At 38.3% G+C, this 26,858-nt stretch overlaps 1 protein-coding gene across 3 annotated transcripts in view; it reads left to right on the top strand.

Moving 5' to 3' along the window:
* Window positions 1-12,404: 12,404 nt before the first annotated feature.
* The window catches only part of MINDY2 (MINDY lysine 48 deubiquitinase 2), a 106,767-nt gene continuing 92,313 nt past the window's right edge, over window positions 12,405-26,858 (top strand). For all 3 annotated transcript variants that reach the window (XM_072615680.1, XM_072615679.1, XM_072615675.1), the window contains exon 1: window positions 12,405-13,337. In XM_072615680.1, coding sequence (XP_072471781.1) covers window positions 12,525-13,337 — 813 coding nt within the window. In that variant the 5' untranslated portion in view covers window positions 12,405-12,524. The remainder of the gene's footprint in view (window positions 13,338-26,858) is intronic.

Here is a 26,858-nt window from a genome sequence, read left to right as displayed (position 1 = left end):
GAGCCCTCGACCTCCGCCTCCTTCCTCACCACGTGACGCGCGGGCGGCCAACGGGCGCCACGGGGCCGCACCCGTCCCTCCCCCTCCCTCCGCTGCCCCGCGTGACGCGCGCTCCTTCTTTGACTACACGGACCACCGCCGCGGTTTCCTATTCCCCAACCCTGAACCCGGTTCTCACTCGCCGACGTAGCCCCTCCCCCAGAGAGGCGTGGCCTCGTCTGGCCCCTCCCCCAAACCCCCCCCTCCCCGGAGCAGCGGAGCGGCGCACGCTGCGAAAGAGTGCCCTCCTCCGCCTTAAAGCCACAGAGGCCTCCGGATTTGATTTGATTTTTTAAAAGCAAGTATTCATACTTAGTTAAAATGGCATAGTAGCCAATGCGGTATGGACCTCTTCCCACTTCCAGACTGTAACGTAGACGTACTTTTTGGTTGCTTAGATTTTATTGGTAGGTTATGATCCATACATTTATTTCTCACTGTATTCCTTCCCCAGCGCTTCCCAGAGAGCTATCCTCATGATAAAGAATAAAAAAATAAAAAGTTCTGCAAAACTAAATAACATTTAAAAAAAGGCCTAACTTTATATGCACATCTGTGGCTCTTCAAAGTTCTGCAAAAGAGCTTGTTCTTTACAATTTCAAAACGTTCAATTTTCCATTTCTGGGTGGTTGCTGTACGTAAGTGGTACCACTTACATCATGGTAGTCATGATGCATGTTACTTTCCTAGACCTGCTTACTTCACTTTTCATCCATTCCTTTCTAGTATGTCTTTACACGCTTCTCCTGCAGTCATCCTGCTCCTGGTTTCCCACAGAACAGTAATATGGGATGACATTAATGTGGTAATATCAATAACTAATTGCAAAGCCATTTATAAATATCGTCTTGTCCTCCCAACAAACGTGAGAGGTAGGTTCGATTATTATCATGCCCCTTATGCAGATAAGGAAACTGAGGTAGGCAAGAATTGAGGACTCGAAATTCTCATAACTGCTGTATGAAGCAGGTTTAAATTCCTGTCTTCCTTATTCCAGGTCCAGCACTCTACCCAATACGCCACCTAGCTGCCTGTCATGCACCACAACTTCAGCCGTCCCCCAGTAGATGAACAATTACATTCTTTCCAATTCTCTGCAACCACAAAAAGTGCTACTGTAAATATTTTGTATCTATTTAGCTTTTATTTTTGTCAGTGACTTCCTAGGACTCTATTCCTAGCAGTTGAATACTTGGATAAAGAGTATAAATAGTTGAACCACTTTGTTTCCATAAATCCAAATTGCTTTCGATCACAATTGGACCAATTCACATCTCCACCTGCGATACTTTAGTATGCCTGTCTTTCCACACGCTCTTTAGCACAGTATTGACTATTCTCATCTTTTGTAACATTTGCCAGTTTACTGGTTGTTAAGTGAAACCCCAAAGTTATTTGAGTATCTTTCATATGGCAAGTTTTCTCTGGAGGATGGTTCATGTCCTTTTACCATTTTTCTATTGGGCAATGGCTTTTGGCTTTACCTATTTGTTTGTATTGCTCAAATATCAAAGCATTATCAGACAAGTTTAATGCAAACATCTTTTCCCAGTTAATGCCCTCCCTTTCTTATCCTAGATGCAATAATTTTATTTGTACAAAATGTTTTTAATTTCATGTAATCAAAATTATCTATTTTTGTCTTTGGTAATTGCTTCTTTCCTATAGTTTTTTTATAATCTACTTTTCTAATTTTTTTAATGGTATAATCTTTAACACTCAGGTCATATATCCATTTTCAATTTGCAGAACATAGTGTAAGATGTTGGTCTAAATCAGACTGCCTTCCAGTTTTCACAGAACTTATCAAATAGAAGTAGCTGATGTTTTATGGGTTATCAAACACTCTTATTGAGGTCAGTTATTTCTGATTATTTTTTCTCTAGTTTGTTCCACTTGTCTACTTTTCTATTTTTTAAACATCACAATATGGTTTCAATGATTTTGCTTTATAATGAAGTTTGAGGTTTGGAAGTTCTCATACCCTTTCATTCCTATATTTTATTCATTATTTCCTTTGATATTCTAATTTTTTTGTTCCTCCAAATGAATTTTATTATTTTTTTCTAACTCTGTAAAATATCCCTTCAACAATTTTATTGGCATACTATTAAAATGATACCATACTGCTAAATAACTTGTATGGCTACAACCAAAAACACAAAAGCAGTCCTCCATATGTCATAAAATTCAGAATAAACTACAAGTCAGACATAAATACAAAGTTCTTCCAACAGTAAAACTACCTCCATTGGAAGTCAGCGGACACACAATGTCTACGCATGCTGTTGTGTGCCACAAAAGAAGCAAAGGCAGTGGAAATAATTTTTTATCTCACTTTAGGTCCTTCAGGATCTTCAACCTAGAAAGTATTTTTTTTTTTTGCATTAGTCCTTCACATTCTACACATAGGTTGCAACACCTAAATCAGGAATTCCCTAATCTCTTCTCCCTTCATTCCCCAAGATGCTGAATCTTGGTACACTTTTTAGATGGTTTCTCAATAGGAAAACATGTAATCTAAAACATTTTTTAACCTAGAACTTCTTTCTTGTACCTGTTTTGATTAGTCATTCTTCTGTTTTGCTTGAAGCAGTTGAATGTGAAGGAGCGTATTATTTTTATTATTACATTATTATTATTAATAGTAAAGTGTCATTCTTACAGTTTTTTAACAATAACATGTGAGAAGTTTAAAATGCTTTATTTTAAACTGAATAAAATCTAATCAGAGTCATGTAAATATAATTTAAATTTTCTGGTCAGGAAACTGATCATTTGGGGAGGCGGGGAAGGGTATATTAAAGAAACCCCAAATTAACTGAAAATTTCTAATCAAATGTGTACAGTACCATAAGTAGCAGGATATGATGAACATTTTTTACCATGGGAAAAGCGTCCCAACCTTAAAGCACAGCTGCTCTTTGGATTTTATATGAGAATTCTGCTATTTGCAGGGCCCTAGCTTTATTTTGTTCTCTTTTAGTCATTATTTTCATCAGACAGTATTTTTCAGGAAAAAAAAAAAGAGAAGGTATTTTTATGAATATTCACTGCACATTTTCGCTACCAACAGTCATGATTGCTTGGGAAAGTAACAAACTCCCAGACAAACTCATGGTCTCATGTTCCTTAATTGTAAGTAAAGTGGTTGTTTGAGATGATCTCCAAGGTCTCTTTCACTTCCCTGTTCTATTCTTTGAGTCTATCTAAATGAGAGGTTCTTAATATATGGATAGCTTTAAGGTAGTGTCTGATAACTTGGATGGGATAGAAACTACATTTATATTTCCATTAATATCTAACAGAAATTTAGGTTTTCCTTCACTTGTAAAGTTTTTTTTTTAAACTATTTTCAGATAGTTTCATAGACTTCACCAGATAATCAAAGAAAGGCCTCAGTGACTTTAAAAAAAAATGGTTAAAAAATCCCTGATCTAGATTATAAAAACCTAAAGGACAGGGATCTCATATGTACTTTACTTTTTTGTAAATCCCATACCATGGCTTTTAATGTTTTTAATCAACTAGTGATCTTAAAGATTTGACTACTCCTTAAGTGCTGAAGACTCAAACCTCTCAATCAACCAGTATTCATTCCTATCAGCTGGAGTCAAGAAGAGTTCAAATCCAGCCTTAGACATTTGCTAGCTGGGTAATTCACTTAACCCTGTTTGCCTCAATGTCCTCACTTGTAAAATAAGTGAGAGAAGAAAATGGCAAACCACTCTAGTATCTTTACCAAGAAAACCCTAAATGGGGTCACAGAGAGTCAGACACGACTGAAGAACAACAATAAAAATGAAAGGAAAACATCTGGACCCACAACGATTTTAAAATGCAGCTGTAACAATCATTGACAAGATAAAACTTACTTATCTTTTTTTGACTAGTAGTTATGTACTGTAGTATGTCTTATCTCATCAATGAAGCCGCAACAACAACGACAAAGGCATTGTTAGAGACTTTACTGGGAGTACAAATAAAACCATCCCTACTTACAAGAAGCTCGCATTCTAATGGGGGAGACAACGAGGATACCTAAAAGTGTATACAAAATAAAAATACAAAGCATACATCAAAAATAAATACAGACTTGTTAATTACAAGATAGTTTATGATAGTAGGCACTACCAATTGGGAAGAATCAGGAAAGATTTCAAGAAGAAGATAGAGAAGGAATTGTATCTTAAAAGAAGAATGGGACTCTGAAGTGGAGGTGAGCCTTGCAGACATGAGGGACCCCCACAGCAAAGGTCTAAAGATGGAAAACTAATTTGTCTGGATTGTAAAGCATGGGAGAGACAAATTACTGTCAATGAGGCTGCAAAGAAAGGCTGGAGACAGGTTATGAAGGGCTTTAAAAGTTAAACAGGAATTTATATTTTATCCTTGAGGAAATAGCCACAGGACTTGCTTGAGTAGGGGAGTGATATGGTCAGGTCTTCACTTAAGAAAAATCATTTTGGCAGCAATGTAGAGGATAGAATAAAGCAAGGAGAGACTTGTGACAGGGAGATCATGTAGGTGGGAGGCTATGACAATCTAGGTGAGAGGTAATGAGCACTTGAACAAAGGTGGTAGGTGTCAGTAGAGAAAAAGGCTGGAAGAGATATTGTGGAGACAGAAATGGCAAGATTTGGCAACTGACTAGATTTGTAGGTTGAGGAAGATTAAAGAGTTGAGGATAACACCAAGGTTACAAACCAGGGAGACAAGAAAAAATGATTAGCCATTTGACAGAAACAGGGAAATTTGGAAGAGGGGTGGAGGATTGTCCATGGCTTTTCATAAATTCTCTACAAATGATTTACCTAATGTACTGGAGAACTTCTTTTTAAATTTTTTTTGGTACCAGTTCAGCATTCCAGGTGTCTTGTTTCATTTATTATTGCCCATGGTACCCCTCTTCAAATAATAAATTATTATGGTGTTTTTATATCACTTCTTGTAAAAAAGAAAAGAAAGGGAGAAGGAAAAAACCAAGCATAGGATCATAAATCTGAGGCTATAAAGGAGCTTAGCAACCATCTAGTCCAACTCCCTTATTTTTTGGATAAAGAAACTGAGGCCCAGGGTAGTAAAGTGATATGTCCAAGATCACATAGATATTAATCTGCTAAAGCCAATTTATAACCACCAAAGAGTTCTCCATTATCAAACTTCAAGTTACCTGCAATTTGATTCTTCAGAGATCCTGGTGGTCACATATAATATATTCAAAAGAATATTAGTTTAAAAAAATAGATTGTGTGTGCGTGTGTGTGTGTATGCGTGTATATGTGTGCATGTAAAAGAGAGAGCATCTTGGGACCATCAAAAGAATTGCTCAGTATTTCTGTGTGTGTGTGTTCATCCTTTGTTGCCCAAGAAGACCATGCCATCAGAGAAATAATGACATGATTTGCACTTGACTTTGTTTAGAGTGGGGTAGGACTCTGCAGGTCACTAGCCTCACTTCTCCTCCAGAGCCATCTGAATCCAGTGACCAGATATTCATCAGGATGACTGGAGATGACCCCAGGATGAGGCACAGTTGGGGTTAAATGACTTGCCCAAGGTCACACAGCTAGTGAGTGTCAAATGTCTGAGGTGAGATTTGAACTCAGATCCTCCTGACTCCTGCACTGGTGCTCTATCCACTACACCACCTAGCTGTGCTCCATATCCCAAATGCAATACAAATGACTCTTCTCTTCAGTTCTGGGATTAGCTCATTGTTCATTTGCAGAAGCAGTCCAAAATACATTACTTATTCAATTTATATGAGTGACTCACTATCCAACTTAAGTCAAAGCATATACTCTGATTTATAGGTATGGTAGATGATAAATATTTGTTGATTGTGGGCAAAATTATGAGACATATTTATAGTGAATTACTGTTACCACCACCAATTTTTATTCCTATCAATTAGTCTAAATCATATAAATTAATCTATTAGTCTATCCTGAATTTCTTGTGTTTGATACTGTGTTTGACAGAGTAGAGAACAATATGAGGAGTAGAAAACCACCCTTGAGGATCGTCAGAAAAATCATTTTAGAGGAAAAATAGTAATATATGAAACAATGACAAAATAATGATTATGTATTTTCTACATTAAAAAAAGATGTAAATGGTCAATAGAAACAGAGGGGGAAAGAAGCATTTATTAAGTGCCTAATATTTGCCAGGCACTTTACAAGTACTATCTCATTTAATCCTCACAACCCTGGGAGATTGGGGCTATTATTATTTTCATTTTAAAATTGAGGAAACTGAGGCAGACAGAGGTTAAGTAACTTCCCCAGGTTCACACAGCTAGTATCTGAGGCTGAATTTGAACTCAAGTCTTCCTTACTCTAGGTCTCTCCACTGTGCCACTTACACTTCATGAAGTACCCTTAGATTTCATGAAGAAGATAAAACAAGTTTTACTTTGAGGAATGACTTTGGAAAAACAGAAAATAAAAGGGAGAATATTCTAGGTTAAAGATACAAGGAAAACTAAGGGAGGAATGTCTGAGGGGCAGTAAGCAGATCATTTTAGACAAAGTAAGGATTCTTGTTAGAGATAGTAAGGAGGTAGAGCTCAATAAATGTTGGCGATTGTGAAGGATTTTGAATTCTATCCTAAAGGGTTTTATCATACAGGCAACAAGAAACCATTGAAAATATTTGAATTTGGGAGAAACATACTGAAAATTACATTTAAGGAATGTTCATCTGGCAGTGTACTAGATGGAAGGGAAGAAGAGACTAGAGACAAAAGACCATAGCAAGGTAGGATTGTGGATTAGGTCACTGTGATAAGATCCAAAACAATAACGCAGTAATTGGAAGGGAAAATAAAGGGTAGAGAGGACTCAGAGACAACTTTAACCTGGGTGACATTGCTGGAATCATTCACCTAAATAGAGAGGCTAAAAGCAGGACTGATTTGGGAGAATGATATCAGTATAATTTCATTAGTATTTAGATGCAAGCTTGATATAATGGTCCATTTAAAGACATATATCCAATAGTTAGCTAGACAAAGACTGAATTTTAAGAGAGTCAGATAAAATATTGGTAATCATCTATATAAAGATGATTTCATAAGTTGTGAGAGTAGATGAGCTGGGAAAAAACATATAATAAAGACGCCCGTAACTTAGTCTTGGGAAATGCCTAAAATTAGGAGATAAAAGAATAATGGAAAATAAGGTTAGATATTATTTGGCCCAATTATGGAGACTAGTAAATACCAGGCCACAGAATTAAGTGTATTTGATAAGCAACAATGAGATATCATAGTTTCTCTAGTAGAGGAAATGACATAGTAAAAGTGAAATGACATAGTAAAAGTGATGTTTTCAAAATATTCCTCTAGGAAGTGGGGGGGGAAGATGGATACAGAGACAGGAATCAGGAATACCAATGAGGAAGACATTACAATAATGCAAGGATAAGGAAGGCTGAGGTGAGGATGGTAATTGTGGGAATATAGATATAAAGTTCCCCTCCAAGGTTTCTATCCTGAGAGACTGAAAGAATCATGGTACTAATTATTCCATCATCAGTATGAGGAAATAAAATCCTTGTCTTCTAGGAGTTTATATTATACTGGAAACTTCTATAGTGGTAAATACAGAGGAAGACAAAATAAGTCTGGAAACAACAAATATAAACAGATAAGTAAATACAAAGTAATATCCGGAAACAATGTATAAACAGATAATAATATACAAAATAATACCAAGTGCAGTAGGGGAGAACACAAATAACAGGAAGGAAATGGAAAGCTAGCATTTAAGATTTTAGTTGACTTGAACCCTGAAGGGAGCTGAGGATTGCAGAAGACAGGGTAAGGAGAGAGAGTCTTCAGGTGTAGGGAATGGAGGGAAAGCCTAAATGTTTACTCATCAGAAGTGAAGTTTAAAGAATTTGAGGACAGACAGCTTTACGTTTATTTATATCTTGAGCTAGAGTTTATAGCCTGAAGGCAGTTGTAGAAACAAGATCAAAGTTACAGATTTGGGGGTCTTTGGGTAGAGGTGAAAGTGAAAAGCAGGATTTCTCAGGATTAAAGGCAGAGAAGATCAAGAACTTTGTCTAAAATATATCCAAAATACTACATGAAAGATTGTTGTTGTTCTCGAAGAAAACCATGATATCAGGAAGATGATGTCATGCATTGCAAGTGAATTGGATTTAAGCCTGGGAGAAAGGTAACTCGCTTTCTCCTCTGGAGTCATCTAGGTCCAGTGGCAAAATATAGATCAGGATGACTGGAGATGGTACCAAGATAGTATAATTTTAAGGAAGCCAAAGGAAAGGAGATATTCAAGTAATATTGTCAAATACCACAAAGAGTTTAGTCAAAGTAGAAGGAAGAAAAAGACATTGGACTTAGGTAAAACAAAGTTATTGGAAAACTTAATTTTGAGAGGTTATATAAACTCTTTGAGGGCTGAGATTATATAAATCCTGGAACTAGTCTTCTCTGTCTTTGGAAATTCCGACCTTTATTCAGGTCGATTTTAAACCCCATTTTCCTGATCATCAGTGGTGCCAAACATGGCAGAGGCAGTGAGTACTAAAACTACTAGCCTCTGATATGTCTATACAGTGGTGTAAGGAAGCCAGGCTCAGGAGAGCTGAATATTAAATTATCAGTGTGAGTGCTTATACCTCAAAATCTTGCTACAAATTAGGGCTTTATTTATTGCTTTGCTGATTGGATAGACTTAAGAAAGTAATCTAGAAAATGTTACTAATCCAGACTAAATTTAAAAGTGTTCAAAATGTGTTCAAACATTTACAAATACACTCCCATGTCTTCATCGCTCATTTTGAGTTTTAGTTATCTTTTTATTATTATACACTAGATTTTAAGCACATTAAAGAAAACTATGTCTCATACCTCTCTTAATGGACTTATTCAGTCAGGTGGTGTTGCCAGGTACATGGTAAGTTATAAGAAATAAGTAAGTGACTCATTCTCTGAAGCATTTAGTAGAGCTCTTCTTTGGAAAGGGATTATATCTTTCCTGGAAAATTAGTTGTAAAGTAAAATTCTGGCTGACCTCTAAGGTCCTTCCTAACACTATATCTATGATACCATGATACAAGATGCAGTTTTATCATTGACTCCCATTATTAAATTAGAAATGTATTTCTCCAGAAAAAAAAAGTAATCCTAATATAATAAACTCACATAAGAATATAACAAGCCTGTAAAATGAACTTTAAAGAATGTGGATAAACATAAATCGGAAAATATTACAATTGAAATGTCAGTTGATTTCTGTGCAAAATGGGGATTTGAAATCCTAATGGTTTCACCATTTTTCAATCTTTCCTGCTTCACACTACGTTAAAAATTCTTATTTAGCCTCAATAATTACACTTCCCTGTACTTCCTTCACTTACACTTCATAACCTCTTCCCAGACATTTTTGCCTTCAGAAAAATAAATTCTGCTTACAGATTTTTTTCATAGCATACTGAACCAAAAAAATCAAGCCTGTATATCTTCATATCCTTATGTCAAATTTCATGAAAAACCCATCAAAAACGACATTATATGCCTACGTGAATATTCTTACTGCTTTCCATTTTAAGGATGGTAGACTGAATGACAAATCCACCAAAACATAGCTTGATGTCTTTTATTAGTATATCGAGTTTTTTCAAAATAGTTTAACTCCAAGAACTTTTGGAAGGAAATATTAGGTGTCTAAGTTAAAAGAAACCTCGCTTTTTCAGCTACATGGCCAGGGCAATATATTGTGGAGTCTTTATCCAGATCATTGTGTCCAAAGATTACATTAATAACTTTCCTTTCTTTCTCTAACACTCTTAATGCTGTGGAAGCCCAGTAGAATGTAAACTCTTTGGGGGACAGCTTATTAATTTTTTTTTTGCCTCCTCAGAACATTCTAGACTTGTAAATACATTCTTGATTATTATATTTTAGCAATAATAATAGCTGCTAGCATTTACATAGTGCTTTGAGGATTGCAATATGTGTTATATACAACTCTATTTTAAAACCAGAAAAATACTATTTTGGATTCTCTTGCTTTTTAAAGTACATATTTGAGCATTTGAATGTATGAAAATCTTTTAAAAAAATTTTACTAGCTGTAGTGGGCTTTCTTTTGGGAAGGGTCTTTTACAGTGTCCCTTATTATATGTGTTAAGGTTTTATTAAACTGTGCACATGTTTATTACATAAGTGTTATTAACACTTGTCATGAGTAATACTAGATTCATAAAATGCTTTAAGGTTTACACAACCCTTTCTTCACAACTTTGGGGAATAGACAATGCAAATAGTATCCCTATTTTAAAAATTTTGAAGTTAACAGTCAGTGTCAGGACTGCAACCCAATTCTCCTGATTCCAAGTCCCGGAATCTGTCTGTCATAACATATTGTCTTTCGAGAAGTAATACTTAAGTTTGCCACTGATCCATTTTCTCATAACAAATTATATGGGGGAAGGGAAAGGAATAAGTATTTACACAGCGCCTACTACAGTACGGTACTAAGCTAAGCACTTGATCCTAACTAGGACCCTTCCAGGTAATTGTTATTATAATCATTTTACAGTTTAGGAAACTGAGACTAAAAACAAAGGTAAACTAAATCCACCCAGGGTCACTCACACAGCTATTAAGCTTCCTTATTGCATACATAGCACTTTCTTCACAACAATCCTGTCGGGTAGACCCTGTAAATACTACCACTATTTTATAAATTTTCACGTTAACAGTCAAAGTGTGGATTGAAATGGAGGTCCCCTGATTCCAAATCCAAGAAGAATGGAAAGGTGGGAGTAGGCCAGCTTATGCAGAGCTTTGAAAACTAAAAGATTTTTTATTTGACCGTGGAAGTAATAGGGAGTCACTGTAGTTTATTGAATGAAGGGTGACGTGGTCAGCCCTGAGCTTTAGGAAGATCAATCTGACAGCTGAGAGGATTGACTAGAGTGAGAAAAGACTTAAGGCTGGGCAAAATAGTAAAAAACAAAACCTCACAGAGTCTGGTTTAAGGGAAGAAAAAGCTTCCCCACTGTCTTCTACCTGGAGAGCTGCATAATATCCAAGTGTTCTAAGTGTGATTCTTCAAAAGAGATAATAGTTTATATTGCCCATTCGCAGGAAAATGCCCCTAGCAAGCGCTCGATAAACACTTCACTCCTGAGCAGTTTGGGGTTTGGTTTTTTTTGTTTTTGTTTTTTGGCAAAGTTTTAGAAAGCAGTAATTGATGGGCGTTAAACAGGAAGAAAGCCCGGCAAATCCACCATCCCGGCTACTTTCCCAGGACAACTTGGGTAGAAAGGTCCTGGATCCCTCCGCCGGCGGCAGGGAGAAAAAGTTTTCGATTTTGTTTTATTTCTCTTTTCGTTCTGTTTTCCCTAAGTCTCCCGTCAAGTTCCACAACTTTCTGGCTTGAAAGGAGCCGCCAAAGCTTATAGGAAACGACGTCCTCGCTGCAGACCAAGTGACAACGCAGAGCCGAGCTGGCCAAGCCGCAGCGACCGGGGCCGGGGCCGGGGCCGGTACGGGGAAGGGTTCCGTCTGGGCCTCCGACGCCGCTCCGGAGGGGTCCTTTCCGCGGCGGGTCAGCACTGAGCCCAAGTCTCCTCCACGTGTCAAAGAGAGGGAGAACCGAGGGTTCTGGTGGAGAGCCGGGCGGGTCGGGCTTTGGATCCACCTCTCCCCAGCCCCCTCCACAAAGCGTGACCACAGTCCCCGCCCAGGGAAAGACAGACGGACAGAAAGAAGAAAGGAAGGAAGGAAAGAAAGGGGGAGAGGAAGGAAAAACGAGAAAGGAAGGAAGGAACGAAGGAAGAGAGAAAGAGAAAAAAGAAAGGAACGAAGGAAGAGAGAAAGGAAGGAAGCAAAGAAGGAAGGAAGGAAGGAAAGAAGGAAGAGAAGGGGTGTTGCGGAGAAACCAGCCGCGTCCTCTCTGCGCAAGCCCGGCCGCGCTCAGACCCCATTTCCTGCACGAGAAGATGTTTTCCTACTCCCGCAGCCGCACGACTCCCGGCGACGCCGCAAACCTCTAGGGCGCGGACGGGCGCGCCCCCGGCGCGCCCCCGGCCCGCCCCCTGCGCTCTCGGCGGAGGGTGGGGCGCTGCTGGCCCACCTCTTTCGGCAGGGACGCGGGGGCGCGCCCGTAAGAGCTCAAGGCGGTGCTCTGGGGGCTGGACCTCCTTCTCCCTCCCTCCTCAGCCCTTTGGAACCCGCCCCCTCGCCCGCTGCCCTATCACCGGGCGCGCTGCCACGAAGAGGCGCGCCCGGAACCCGCCGGCTCGCGGGCAGAACGGGCCTGGAAGGGAGGGGCCCGAGGAGCCCGGCTTCTGCTCCTCCGCGCGCGCTCCCGCCCTACACCCCCGTGACGTCCCGCGCCGAGGCGCTGTAGCTGTCCGTACCGCTGTCATGGCGTCTACGCCTCTCTGGGAAGAGAAGCGGCCGAAGTCTAGATAGAGTCGGGGGCTGGCGGCTCGGCATGGAGAGCAGCCCCGAGAGCCGGCAGCCGCTAGGACTCGGGGCGGAGGCGGCCGCGGCGCCGGCTGCCGGGACGGCTTTTCTCGAGGGAGGGGCAGATGAAAACCAGAACAGCGCCGGGCACAGCCCTGAAGCGAAGCCGTGTGCGGAGCCCGGCGGCGCCCGCGATGGGCAGGGGGCGGCGGCCGGCCCCGGGAGCCTCCCGCAAGCGCCTCCGCCCGGGGTCGCCGCTCCGGACCGCGGAGCCGGCGGCGCCCGGCCCGGCCCGGAGCGGAAGCACGAGCAAGGGAGCCCCGCGGCCTCGGAGGCTCCGAGAGGGCAGCGCAAGGTGACCGCTGCCTCGGAGGAAGCCGAGGCCGGAGCGGGAGCGACTCCCGCGGGGACGGGTCCGCCGGCGCCGGCGGCCGCAGATGCCGGCGGCGGCGGCCTGAGCTGCGGCAGCAGCCCCAGCAGCAGCAGCCCCAGCAGCAGCCCCGGCAGCAGCAGCGTTCCGAGCCCTCCGGGGGAATCTCCGAGCCTGGATTCCCTGGAGTCCTTCTCCAATCTGCATTCCTGTCCCAGCAGCGAGGACGGCCCCGAGCCCCGGGGCTCGGGGGAGGAGGAGGCTGCGCCCGGCGGAGCGGCGCCTCTCTGCCCGGGGGAGGGAGAGGCTGCCCAGGTGCTGGCGGCCTCCAAGGAGCGCTTCCCGGGCCAGTCTGTGTACCACATCAAGTGGATCCAGTGGAAGGAGGAGAACACGCCCATCATCACCCAGAACGAGAACGGCCCCTGCCCTTTGCTGGCCATCCTCAACGTGCTGTTCCTGTCCTGGAAGGTACGTGCGGCCGCCGGCGGGGAGGCTCGGCGGTCCGTCCTGCCCGTCTTCTCCCGTTGCACGGAATCCACTTCTGTAAAGGGAGATTCTCAGATGAGTATCCGGTGTTGTCCTCGACGCTTCCTCGTGTAGTGCTTTAATATTCGTTCAGATTTTGTACCTAGCAGCTAAAGCATCTCCCCCGCAAAAAACTTACATCTTCCTACTCCCTGCCCATTTATGAACCTCAGGTGTCGTCTGTTTAAAATGAGAAGCGTTGAGAAGAGTAACTTATAGGTGTCACTATGAATCTGATGTTGTTTTAGACCGAGTTCTGCAGGTCTTCCCTATTTTTAAATCTCTGGTCACTCAATGTGGGATAGAGAAGACCCTCACACTTTTTTTCCATTTAAGGAAAACTGTTGGTCTTGAGCACAAAGAGTACTGTAGTTTCTTTAATTTCTCTGTGCAAAGCCTGCATTCTCTTTGCTCTTTACTTGCTGGATGTTTTATGAATACTATCACTTTGCTCTCTGTTTACTACATATATGTAATGTCATGTATACTGCTGTGTATCGCTAGTTGTACACTACATATTACCATCAGCAGTAATAGATCTCTATGCCACTGGGGTTAGTAGTGATGTCAGAGTTCAAAAAACAAAATCCAGAAAGGGGATAGAGGAATATTAAGATATGAGACCACGATATAAATACTTGTAATTCTGCAAGGAGAAACAGTTTAACTAGGTCATATTAAAGTAAGCATATGTGTGATGTTTACAGTACAGTAAAACCCCAGTAATTTGGGACCAGTTAGGGTGAAGGTCAGGTAAAAGTCAACGTGCTTTTGTGGTTACTTCTTTAGGGATAATAAGTGGAAAACCGTGCATGCCCTTGAACTTATTGTCTATTTGAACACACAGTTTATTTTATTAGAACAGCTAGAGAAAACAGAACAAGACATAGTGCTAGATCCTGTGGTACAGACTACAAATGCCAGATGAACTCCTAGAAGTGAAAGGTCATTGTGGATTAGAGTAGAGCCAGACAGCTTGTCGGAATAGCTGGGTTTGAGTTCTTGTCTGGGATAGAGTACTTCAGGTGGAGGGAACCCCGTAAATGAAAGTTTAAAAGCCAAAATGAACTTGGAAGTATCAGGTTGTATTTTTTTTTTTTGTAAAACTGGAGGAGTTGATATCGATTTTAGAGTAGGAAGTTCATGTTTGTGAATAGTAAAAGGGAGGAGTAAAGTGGACACAGTTGATGGAGACCTTGGATAACGAAGCTGAGGAGTTTAGTTAATTGTTTTAATCTAAGAGTCTCCCTCTAAGAATCTAAGAGTATTTTTGAGGAGTTACTTTTTGTAAGATGAAGATCATTGTAGATTCTAGAGTTAGGATGAAACCTGGAAACCAATTGGATGGGGGAATGTGCATCATTTGAAAGCTGACCAAATCAATTAGACCATTGCAATATTCCCAGTATCAAAGAATGTTAACTCAGTTCAACAAATGTTTATTGAACTCTCCTATTTGCAAGTCTCTGGGGATACAAAGACAGAAATGAACGAGGCACTTATGTTCTACTGGAGGATACAACATAAAACAAAAATAAGCAAATAAGAAGTAATTTCAAGAGAGACAGTGTGCTAATAAATGGGTTGTGGGGGGTCATAATAAAGCTCTCATGTAAGGGATGTCCATTGAACTGTGCTTTTGAAGGAAGCTTTGAAAAAGGATGAGGTAAGGTGGGGATCAGTGGAACACAAAATGGTTATCTTCAAGAATTTCAAAGGCCATCACATGGAAGGAGGAGGAGAGAATATATCTGAGAAATGGAGGAAACATAGCCAAGAAATGGAATGTAATTTATAGGGAAGAGTTAGTAGGCTAGTATGACTGGAGCCTAGATCTTGTGAAGGAATATAAAATGAAATAGGACTGGACATGGTAAACGGGAGATTGCCAAACAGATGATTTTATCATACAGACATTGTATTCTATCCTACAAACAACAGAAGACATTGAAAAATTTTTTAAGTTTTTATTCATGTCTTTTCTCATAATTTTCCCCAGTATACCTCCCTCCATCTCTCCCAGAGAGCCATCTTATATAACAAATATTATTTCTAAGAGGAAAAAGTAAGAGGTAGAAATCACTATAACTGATTTTAAAAGTCTGAAAATACGTGCAATGTACAGTACTTGTAGGACCTCCCACCTCTGCCAAGGGGTGGAATGGGAGTGTTTTCTTATATCTGTTCATTCTAGCAATGGTTATTCCTAATAATTTTGCAACATTCATTTTTTTAGGTAATTCTTTATATTTACATTGTTGTCATCTTTGTGTATATCGTTTCCTTAGATCTGCTTACTTCATTTTGCATCATTTCATGTAGATTTTCTCATGCTTTTCTGTATTCATCACATTCATCAGTTCTTAGAACATAGTAATATTCCATTCATTCATGTACCACAGTTTGTTTAGCCATTCCCTAATTGAGGGTCATCCACTTTGTTTCTAAGTGGTCTTTATCACAAAAATTCTGCTATAAATATTTTGGTTTTTATGAGAATTTTCTTCTTATTAATGACCTCTTTGGGGTATAAGCCCAGTAGTGGAATCCCTGAGTCTAAGAGTGTGGATTTTTTAGTTACTCTTATTTGCAGAATTCCAAATTGCTTTTCAAAATAGTTGTACTGCTTTACTGTCCTACTAACCATGCCTGTCTCCCCACGATCTCATCCAGCATTGATTATTAATGTGTCTTTGCCAATTTGCAGTGTGTTATGTGAAACCTCAGGGATGTTGTGATTTGAATATCTTCTTACTGTTGATTGGGAGCATTCTTTCCTATGATTGTTAGTAGTTTACAATTCTTTTAACAATTTTCATAGCTTTTGACCACTTGTTGCAACAACAATCACCACCTCCAAAGCAGATGGAATGAGGAAGACTTTTCTTCCTAAGTTCATATCCAGACTCAGACACTAGCTGTGTAACCCTAGGCAAGCCACTTAACTCTGTTTGCCTCAGTTTCCTTATCTGTAAAATGAGTTGGAGAAGGAAATGACAAATCACTCTATTATCTTTGCCAAGAAAACCCCAAAAGAGGTCATGAAGAGTTGGATGTGACTGAAAAATGACTAAACAAATAAGAGAAATTTAATACAGATATTTTCCCCATTTTTTCCATTTCCCTGATTACCTTCTTAGTCTGAGTGCAATAATTAATAGTTTGTGCAAAAGCTTTTCAGTTTCATGTAATCAAAGTTATCTATTTTATCTTCTGTAATTGCTTCCATCCTTCATGAGGTCCAGACTACATCTGACCATAGATGTGAGAGGTATCTGATTTTCTACTCTTCTGTTTTTTATAGTATGATCTTTACTATTAAAATTATTTATCCATTTAGACTGTATCGTGGAATATAGGATGAAATATTGGACTCAGCTTAAAATTCAGGCTGTTTTCCAGTTTTACTAGCAGTATTTTTAATCAAAGAATGTGTTGTTTCCTAAGTAATTTATGTTTTCCACTTTATTGAACCCGAAGTAAATTGAGTTCGATTGTTTCTGACCCTCTAGTCTGTTCCATTGAGCTGCTTCTTTACTTTTTAAGCAATGCCAAATGATTTTGATAACTACTGTTGCTTTAAAATATAGCTTGAGGTCTATAAGTATATTCCTCCTTCATCTCTATCTCATTTTATCATTTCCCTTGATATTCTAGATCTTTTATTTGTACAAACAAATTATTTTATTGTTCTATCAAGTGTCCCTTTGATAACTTGATTGGTATAGCATTAAAGTGTAAATTAACTTGGTAGTATTGGCATTTTTGTTATATTGGAACAGTCCATTCAAGCACTAAATATTCCTCCACTTATTCAAGTTTTTTTTCTTCAAGGAGCATTTCATAATTGAATCTATACAAGTATTTTGTGTGCTTTGGTATAGTGATCCCCAGATCTACATTTTGTAGTTATTTGGAATGAGATTTCCCCTTAATCATTACCTCTTGGTTTTTGTTATTATTACATAGATTTTTAAAATATATATTATATATTTAATATAAATAAACATATATTTAAATATATATATAGCTGAAACTATTTTGTCAGTATTATTGCTGATTCCCTGGGATTTTTTGAAGGAAACCATATCAGCAAATAGAAATAGATTTATCTCCTTTTTACTTATCTTTACAACTTCAGTTTCTTTCTGTTGTCTTATTGCTAAGTTCATTTCACAGTTGCATAAAATAATTGTGAGGAGATTGGGCATTCTTGATTTACTCCTTGATTTATCAACAATTGTTGGGGATTTTTGAGTCAGAGGGTGACATGGTTATATTTTAGGAATATCAGTTTGGCAGCTTTATGAAGAATGGGTCATTCAGGAGAGAAACAGAAGACCCAGAGACCAATTAGGAAGCCATTTTAAGAATCCAGGTGAGAAGTATTGAGGGTCTAAATAGCACAGTCTGTGGTTTATGCTACAGTAGTGACTCAAAAACTAGGACCAACAGTATGGGGTGTTATATGCCTCTGTAATCTCTGCTACTAGGGTTGTTGTTGTTCATCCTTCCTTCTTTTAGAGGAGCAGTGACATCACAGAGTGATGTCTTGACTTGCTCATGAACTGCATTTAAGTGAGGCAGAACTGCAAAAAATTTTGAGAGTCCTCAAAGGTGGGTGGATCACTTGAGTTCAGAAATTCCAAGTTTCAGTAGGACAGAAGCTAATCATTGTCCACATTAAGTTTGGTACCAATATTGTATAGTGAGCCCCAGAGTAGGGAGAGTGAGGACTCAGTGCACTAGGCTTATTAATGAGGAGCAGTTTGGAAATAGCTTCTGTGCCAATCAGCAGTGGGATCCTGAAGGTTAGTGGAAACTGTAGTTCCAGCCTGGGCAAGATAGGGAGACTCAGTATCAAAAGAACAGACGGTCCCAAGCTCGGATATATTTCACCAAAGAGGACTTAGTGAGCAGGTAAGGAAGATGAAGGAGAAGGAAGAGGCACTGTCTTCAGGACTTTGAAAATTGGAATCCTTATAGTGATGCAGTTAACAGCAATAGAAAAGCTGAATATTTTTTTCTCTTTTTTATTTTGTATCTCTTTTTTATGAGAGGGAGAAGGAAGTATTTTGAAATGAAGATGGTATAAAAAGTGAAATCAATTAAAAAAAAACTTTTTAAAACAATGGAGAAGTTGGAAAGGGGAGCCAGTTTATGGGAGGGAAAAATGAATTCTGTTTTGGGCATGTTAAATTTTAAATAGTCTGCAGATTTTTTTGACATGTATATGTTGATTTGTAGATTATGTGATGATCTACTTTGGGTGTCATCAGGACATAAGTGATAACAAATCATTGGAGTTGATGGGCACTATCTGCAAACACTTAATTGAGTATCTCTTCTGCCCAAGTTAGTTTTAGGTGTGGGGCTGTAATGCAGTATAAAACTGAATTCACTCTCAGGGAGCTAAAAATTCCAATGTCAGTAGTGGTAATCCAGAGATATTTATAAAATAGCTTCATTTTGTACAGCATTTTAAACTTTGTGAAGCACTTTGGCTCTTTTGATCCTCACAATAACCCTGTGAAGTAGTATTATTATCCACATTTTACAGATGAAGAAGCTGAGATATAAGTGAAGTGGTTTGTCCAGAATCACATAACTGATAAATATCTGAGGCAGAATTTAACCTCCAGATAGGTTTTGATGACTCCGAAACCTCCAAGTATGTCTGCTATTTTATGTTACTTTTGAATAATTAATGCCACCTAGATTCAGAAGAGAGAGAGATTAACATGAGCTATGGTACAAATGAGAAAAAACCTCAAAGAGGTGGTAAGACTGAACTAAGTCTTGAAGAAAAAGTGAGATTTAAAAAGAAGAAGGCATTCCAGATATGAGAATGTGATTCGCGAAGCTTTGGAAGTGGGAATGAGCATGACATATTTTGGGAACATTGAATAGAAGAAGTTTGCATTGTAGCGTAGTGGGAGATAAGGATAAAAAGAGAATTGGGGTGAGGTTATTGAGAACGTTGAAAGGCGGAAGAGTTGAGACCTCATGCCATCACCGATAAGGAATTTATGATGTAAGGAGCAATCACTCAGATAAAAGAGGTATTTCAGAAAACAACTTGCAGTAGTATGTATGATGGACTAAAGGGAAGAGAAAGTACAGTAAGAGAAACCTGTGTTGCAGTATAAAAAGTACTGGATTTGGAGTCAGAGGACCTGAACTTGAATTGTTGCTCTGTCATTTAATATCTGTATGACTTAGGGAAAAATCTCAGGGCCTCAGTTTCCTCATCTTGAAAATGAAGTAGTTGGACCAGATGTGTTCTACAAGACTTCTTCTAGTTCTCAAACTATGTGACCACTGAAGTAGGAGAGGGCCTGAATTAATGTTGGCAACCAAATAGGAGGAGAATGTGAGAAAGAAACAATTTTTAGTTTAAAAAGTACATTTTAATGTCTTTTGTCTTTACATCATAATCATTTCTTCCTGTCCTTAGTGAACTCTCCCCTGCGGAACAGCAAATGGAGTTAACCAAAAGCATCTAGTCAAAGAGAGCATGTCTGATAGAATAGTGTGTATACTGTCAGACATGCTCTCTGTGTTCTTACCACTATGATAAACATTTTGAAGGACAAATTGACATGAATGAATTAAAGGAATGTAAGGAACAAGGAAGGTTAAGTTGAGTTGTGAAGCCTGTTGGTGGTAGATCAAGAGAGTGAGGTTATAATAGGGAATGATGATGAAATTGATTTTGGAAATGTTGAGTTTGGGCCATATTGGGCCATACAGATGAAAATATCTAGTTGGTAATGGCAATATAGATTCAAGCACAAGTAAGACGGAATTGGAGAGAAAGAGGTTTAGGAGTCATCTGCATTGGCTGCATGAGAAAGGTTTTCTAGGGGGAGAAGAAAGGACCAGGGCCTGAGTTTTGAGGAAAATTCCAACAGTTAAAGAGGAAAGGAACCAGTGAAAGCTTTCTGAGAGACATGGAAAACTAGAATAGTGATAAAATCACGGAAATAAGCAAAAGAGAGTTTCAAAAAGGAATGTAACAATTTTAGACAAAAATGGAACCGGGAGATGTGAACCAGGACCCTTTAAGAGTCAAGAAGAGATAGAATCAAGAGCCCACCAAGGCCTATCTTCGTCTTAGCCTACATTAAAAAATATGAGAGGATTAATGGAGAAAGGTAAGGTTGTGGTGAGGTGATAGAGGAAGCAGGAGAAATTCATGCTGCATAGTTTCAGTCATTTTGACAGACTAAAATTAGAACTCATCAGAAACTGAGTATTTTTGTTGTAGAGAGTAAAGTTTAAAGAAAAAAAGTCTGGCACAACCTCACAGATAATAAACCAAGGATTCCATGAAGGATGTGTTAAAATGCTCAGCAGTAGCCATGGCTGAATTGGAGTTTTTTAATATAAATACAATTGACCAAGTCTACATGATTTTGAGGCTTTCCTCAGCAGTTATTTGGTATTTGGCAACATGAGTAGGGGAGCTCAGAATGAGTATTAGTTAAAAGATGAGTTTGGAAATGGGTAGAAATGGAAAATCAGTTAGGCAAGTGAGTCCATCTGTGGCAAGGGTCAGCAACTTTTTAAAAAAAGGAAGTGCCATTTGTTATAATATTCTCAGCATATGATGTTGTAATGGTATCTAAGAATAGTAAGGTAGAGGATAGTAACTAAGGAGAGAAGGCCCAAGTGGGAAGAACAAGTAAAGGCTTTGTGCTTTGGGCAGTATTGAGTATAGGAGGTGAGCCACAGGGGGATCCTGAGAACGCTTACCTAAACTTTACTCATATTTAAGGCTTCTGCAGCTATATAAATCAAGACATTTGAAAAAAAAAAAAAAGCTTTTTTTTTTTTTTGCTAAAAGCTACACATATGTAATTAAAGAACATGTAAATATGTATTATGTTTTATTAATTGCTAAAGCATGACCATTGGGACCTATGTATGATATAGGAAAAATCAGACGTAACTATAAGAAAGGTAACAGTCTATTTGAGAGAATTTGAGTTTTCAAAGTAGTGCATAGGTCAGGATGAAATATAATAGGTTAGATGGCTTAAGATCAGAGATTCTGAATGTTGAACTGGAAATTTAAGTGGTGAAACAGTAGCTTGAGATTAAAAAGTGTAGCATAAAATCCTTACAATTTGAGACCACGCAGTCTCTTACTGATAATTATACTGTATTCAAGCAACACTGCAAAATTGAAATCTAAATTAAATTGCCACTTTAACTGGCATCAGGTCAACTCGCATATTAATAGATTGTATTTTCTGGAATATTTTGGCAGTAATTTAAAGTACATCTGGTGTTTTATCTTCGTATTTTTCTCATGTCCTCAATTTCTTTCTTAAGAAAGAAAAACATTTTAGGATGTTTTTAAAGATTATGAGCCCATATAAAATAGTGTGTGTGTGTGTGTCTGTCATTGCACCATTGCTTTATAAACTACTAAATTCATTACATTATTAAGATTGACAAATCAAATAATTTCAGCAAACATTTCTCAAGCTCTTGGTATATACAAAGCACTGCTCAGAAAAGAGGTATAAAATAAATTTTTTAAAAAGTGATACTGTAATCTAATGTGAAAAATAAAATGTACATAACTCTAATGCAAATTATGATTATAGCAAGTGAATAAGAGAAAGTGCAGAGTGCTAAGAGAATGCAGAAAAAGGAGGTCACTTCCTGCTGGGTGAATTGGAAAGGCTTCATGAAAAAGAGAGCATTTGAGCTGGGCCCCAGATGATAAGTAGAAAGGAGAAAATAAATTCTAGACATAGAGAGTAGCATGAACAAAGGCAGAGAAGCAAGAAAAAATGAAGATGTTGTAAGAAATTAATACTAAGTCCAGTTTGAGGCATACAGTATTTGAAGAGAGTAGTGTAACATATGATTGGGAAAAAAAAGTAAGTGGTTACAAATTGTGGGGGACCTGAATGCTAGAATAGGGAGTTCAAACTTTACTCAGAGGATAGGAAGCCACTGAAAGATCTGGAGGTGTGCTTTAGGAAAATCAGGTAGTGGTACTTAATCTCCTTGAGAGGTGGGGTTATTTAATGTTTGTGGCTTTGTACTGTCAGCACTCAGTCACAGTGTTTAGTACTTAATAGGCACTTTTACACTTGCTTGTTGATTAATTTCCTGGAGATAAATCTGGAGTAGTTGTCTAAGCAAAAGTGAACAAGAGCCTGAACTGATGGTGTTGCCAGTGAGAATGGTAGTAAGGGAGCACATATGAGAGACATTAGGGGAATGCAATAGCAAGAGTTGGTGGCTGGATGATAAGAATAAAGGAGAAATGATCAACAGTAACTCCTAAGTTTTTGAGCCAATCAACAAAGATAATGAACTTTGTCAGTTTTCTAGAAGAGCGGGCCTTAGAAGAAATAAAGAGCAGGGGATGTTGGTTTCAGATGCTTGCAAGATATTTAGATGGTTAAAATCCAGTAAGCATTTGGAAGGTAAAGCTCAGAAAAAAGTATTCATTTGGAGATAGAGATGTAATAATATAATAATATATTATTTAATATAATTCTATTGACCATAGAAGTAATAGACATGACCTAACGAAAGGGTATAAACAGAGAAGAGGATTAAAGCAGAATTAGTAAATGTTTACACTGAGAGTGGAGGAGGGAGATATGGAGGTAGAGGAAGGGAGAGAGAAGATTCAGTCAAAGAAATAGGAAGAGCAGCTAACCAGTCACAAAGTATTTAGTAAGCACCTAACATGTGACAAGCATTGCTTGCTACTGGGGATACAAGTACGCAATGTATGAAGCAATTCCTTCTCACAAAGAGCTTACATTAATTTTTATTAGCATACAGTTTTAACCAAAAATAATATAATCTTACATGGATACTAATAATTTATAAAAGTAACCATAATAGCAATATTAACGTGTTGGTTGGAGTTGTATTATGGTATATTATATGTTTCAAAAAATGGTGTCTTTAGAGACAATGCTACTCATAGTTTTTTTTTAAGTATTTAGTTTTTTTCCTTTTTACTAATCCATCCCTCCTACTACCCTAACCTCTCACCCATTAAGCACTTTAAAAACCGAAAAACTAAAAATAAGGCTTCCAAATGCATACTTGCAGTTAGGCAAACAAATTCTTATATTGGGCATTCCTGAAAACATATCTCTTTCTGAATTTTAAGTTCATCACCTCTCCTGAGATGAATGGAATGTTTCATTTTCATTCTCTTATTCTTTTGCTGATCAGAATTCTAAAGTCTTTCAGAGTTGTTTTAGGCTATGTTATCGTTGTATAGATTGTTCTGTTAATTTTGCCCATTTCGCCCTGTATAAGTTCATAAGGTCTTCCCAGTTTCCTCTGAAACTGTCTACTTTATCATTTCTTATGGCAAAATAATGTTCCGTTGCATTTATAGACCACCTTTCTTTAGCCATTCCCCAATAGGAGGACACCCCCTTAAGTTTCCAAAATTTGGCTACCATGAAAGAGCTATTAACATTTTTATACACATATGTCTCCTTTTTTGGGGGGTTATTTTGTTGGGTTTTTTGAAGGTAGAGTTCTAGTAATGGTATTGCTGGGTCAAAGAGTGAACACAGTCTAGTAACTTTGGGGACATAGTTCCACATTGGTTGCCAGAATGGTTAGAGCAGTTCACAATTCCAAAAGTGCAAGTAGTGTGCCTCTTTTCCCACAGTTCCTTCAGTATTTGACATTTTCCTCTTTTGTCATCTTTGCCACTCTGATACATATGAAATAGTTGCATTAATTTGCATTTCTCTAATTAAACTGGTGATTTAGATAATTTTTTAATGATTGTTGCTAGCTTGAATTTCTTCCTTTGAAAACTTCCTGTTCATGTCTTTTGACTATTGGAGAATGATCTTAATCTTATGAATTTTAATCAGGTCCTTACATGTCTTAGAAGTGAGACGTTTATCAGATAAATTTGCTGCAGATTTTTACCTCCAGTTATCTGTTAAGCAAGCTTAAATTTTTAAAAATTCAGTTTTATTTTCAAGTCGACATTCTCTTCCTCCTTCGCCAGAGTTACCAGTGTCCCTCTTAACTTCCAAAATCTAATGATGTTTTCTCAATTCTCATCTTTCTTAACCTCTCTGGAGCATTTGACGCTGTTGGCCATTCTCTTGTTTTCTGGGGTTTTATGACATTGCTCTCTTGGTTCTTCTATTTGTGTAACTTTTCTTTCTCATGTTTTTTTGCTGGATCACCAGCCTAACTCTGGGTGTATCGCAGGGTTCTATCCTGGATCCTCTTTTCTTTACTTTGTGTACAGTCTCAGTGACCTCATTAGCTCTCAGGTATTTAATTGTCATCTTCACGCAATGACTTCTAGCTCTCGTAACTAGAGTCTAGTCTCTTTCCTGAAGTGAAGTTCCATATTACCAACTACTTATATTATTGCTAGGATCAAATTCAGATTTCTCATTGGAAATTTAAAGTCATTCACAATTTATCTCCAACCTGCCTTTCCAGGTTTATTATACATTACTTCCTTCCTTTGCTGTTCCTGATAAAGAAAATTCCATCTGTGGTCTGTGTGACTGTGTAGACTGACTCCCAGGAATGTACTTCACCTCACTGCCACCTCTTAGAATCCCTGGTTCACTTCAAGGCTCAGTTACACCCTGCACTTTGATCCTCAGTTGCTAAAGTCTTACCTGAAACTATCTTGTATTTAAATCCTGAATATTTTGCAAATAATATATATCCATTTTATTTCCCCTTATACTATAGAATGTGAGCCTTGAAGGAAGATATTGTTTCATTTTTGTTTTTTATTCCTTAGCACCTAGCATAGTGTATAGGAAGTAGCAAGTAGCTTCACCTCATAAATGTCAGTTGATTGATTCAAACAGTTGTTTGGTTCTGTCACTTTTTCCTGTGAAATATCTTTTGGATTTTTTTCCTCATATTCCGACTAGTACCCAACCACTGTTGTCCAAGAGTAAGACAAGTTGACCTTGTAAAAACAATCTTAAATAAAAGACCTTTTATAAATTGCCAGATCAATTTCACATTATTTAATTTAGTAATAATTTATCAAATGGTTACTGTGCTCAGTGGACCTTTGATCCAATGATATTATTGGATTAAAGGGTATGCACAATTTAATGGCTTTACGGGCATAGTTCCTATATAGCAAGTCCAGTTCAAAATTCTATCAAAGGTACATGAATGTACCTGTTTTTTGATAGTCCCTCCAGGGTTTTTTTTGGCCAGTTTTGCCAATGTCATGGAGGTGAATTGAAACCTCAGAGTTGTTTTAATTTGCATTTCTCCAGTTAAACATTTTTCATATGGCTATTGGTGGCTCAGATTTCTTCTTTTGAAAAGAAGTTTTTCATACCTCTTTACCATTTATCAGTTGAGGCATGACTCTTACTTTATAAATTTGAATAAAATCCTTGTCTGTCTTAGACCTTCATCAGAGAAACTTATTGCAAAGATTTTCTCCTCTTTATCTATTAAATAAATGTATTTCTGTACCCAGCTGTGTATGTTTGTGTGTGTGTGTGTCACACAGAAGTGTCACCCATTCCTCCCATCTACTTTGTTTTTGTTTATTCTGCTTGCACACCTCAATTATATGATATAAATTTTCCCATTCTTTTTCTCTCTTTTTGCTCACTTCACTCTGCATTAGTTAAAACAGGTTCTTAAAATCAGTTAAAACTATTTTTTTTCTGAAGCCATTTCCTTCATCATCTCTTATACAACCATATTATTCAGTCACATTTCTATAACATAACTTGTTCATCTCTCCTTTTGATGGGCATTCCCTCAGTTTCCATCGAATCTCATTTGTTAGGGTTTATTTTACTTATGACTGGTCTCTCATTCCAGTTCCTCCACCACCCGTAAAAAAGGCAGGCACTGTGATATCAATTTATACTTTTCATTTTTAAAAGATCATTTTATATTTTTCTTGACTTCCATGTTTAGTCTTCAAAGTTTCTATTCAACTCTTGACTTTTCACCAGGAATTCTTGAAAGTCCTCTGTTTCATTGAGTCCCTTTTTTTCTGGTTATTTATTCTTGGTTGTAAGACTATATCTTTTGCCTTTGGAAATAATTGTATTCCAAACTCATTTATGAAACCTTTAAAACTCTTTTTAACTCTTGTTTCATCTCTTCCAGTAATTCTAGTTTAATTCATGTTCACACTGTGTTCTTTGAGACATTTTGCTCATAGCTATTTGGAGCCATCCTCTTTGAGTGTCACTATAATAGTTTTTTATAATAGATTTTGTTTGTTTGCTCATTCTTCCAACCTGCTTTCTATCTTTGGACTTGATGTTAGGGCAGAACTTTCTGTACTTCTGGAGGGAAGATCTGGGCTGGTCCTGTAGCAGTGTTCTTGAAGGTATTGAGTACAACTTAGACTGGATACCTGCAAGTTTTCAGTGTTCCCAAAGTAGTCTGATCCAGTGCAAAGTCTGATTTTTGCCCTCCTGGTTTCAGTTC

The sequence above is a fragment of the Notamacropus eugenii genome, chromosome 1, assembly GCF_028372415.1.
Source record: "Notamacropus eugenii isolate mMacEug1 chromosome 1, mMacEug1.pri_v2, whole genome shotgun sequence".
NCBI lineage: Eukaryota > Metazoa > Chordata > Mammalia > Diprotodontia > Macropodidae > Notamacropus > Notamacropus eugenii.
This window is presented reverse-complemented; position numbering and strand designations above follow the sequence as displayed.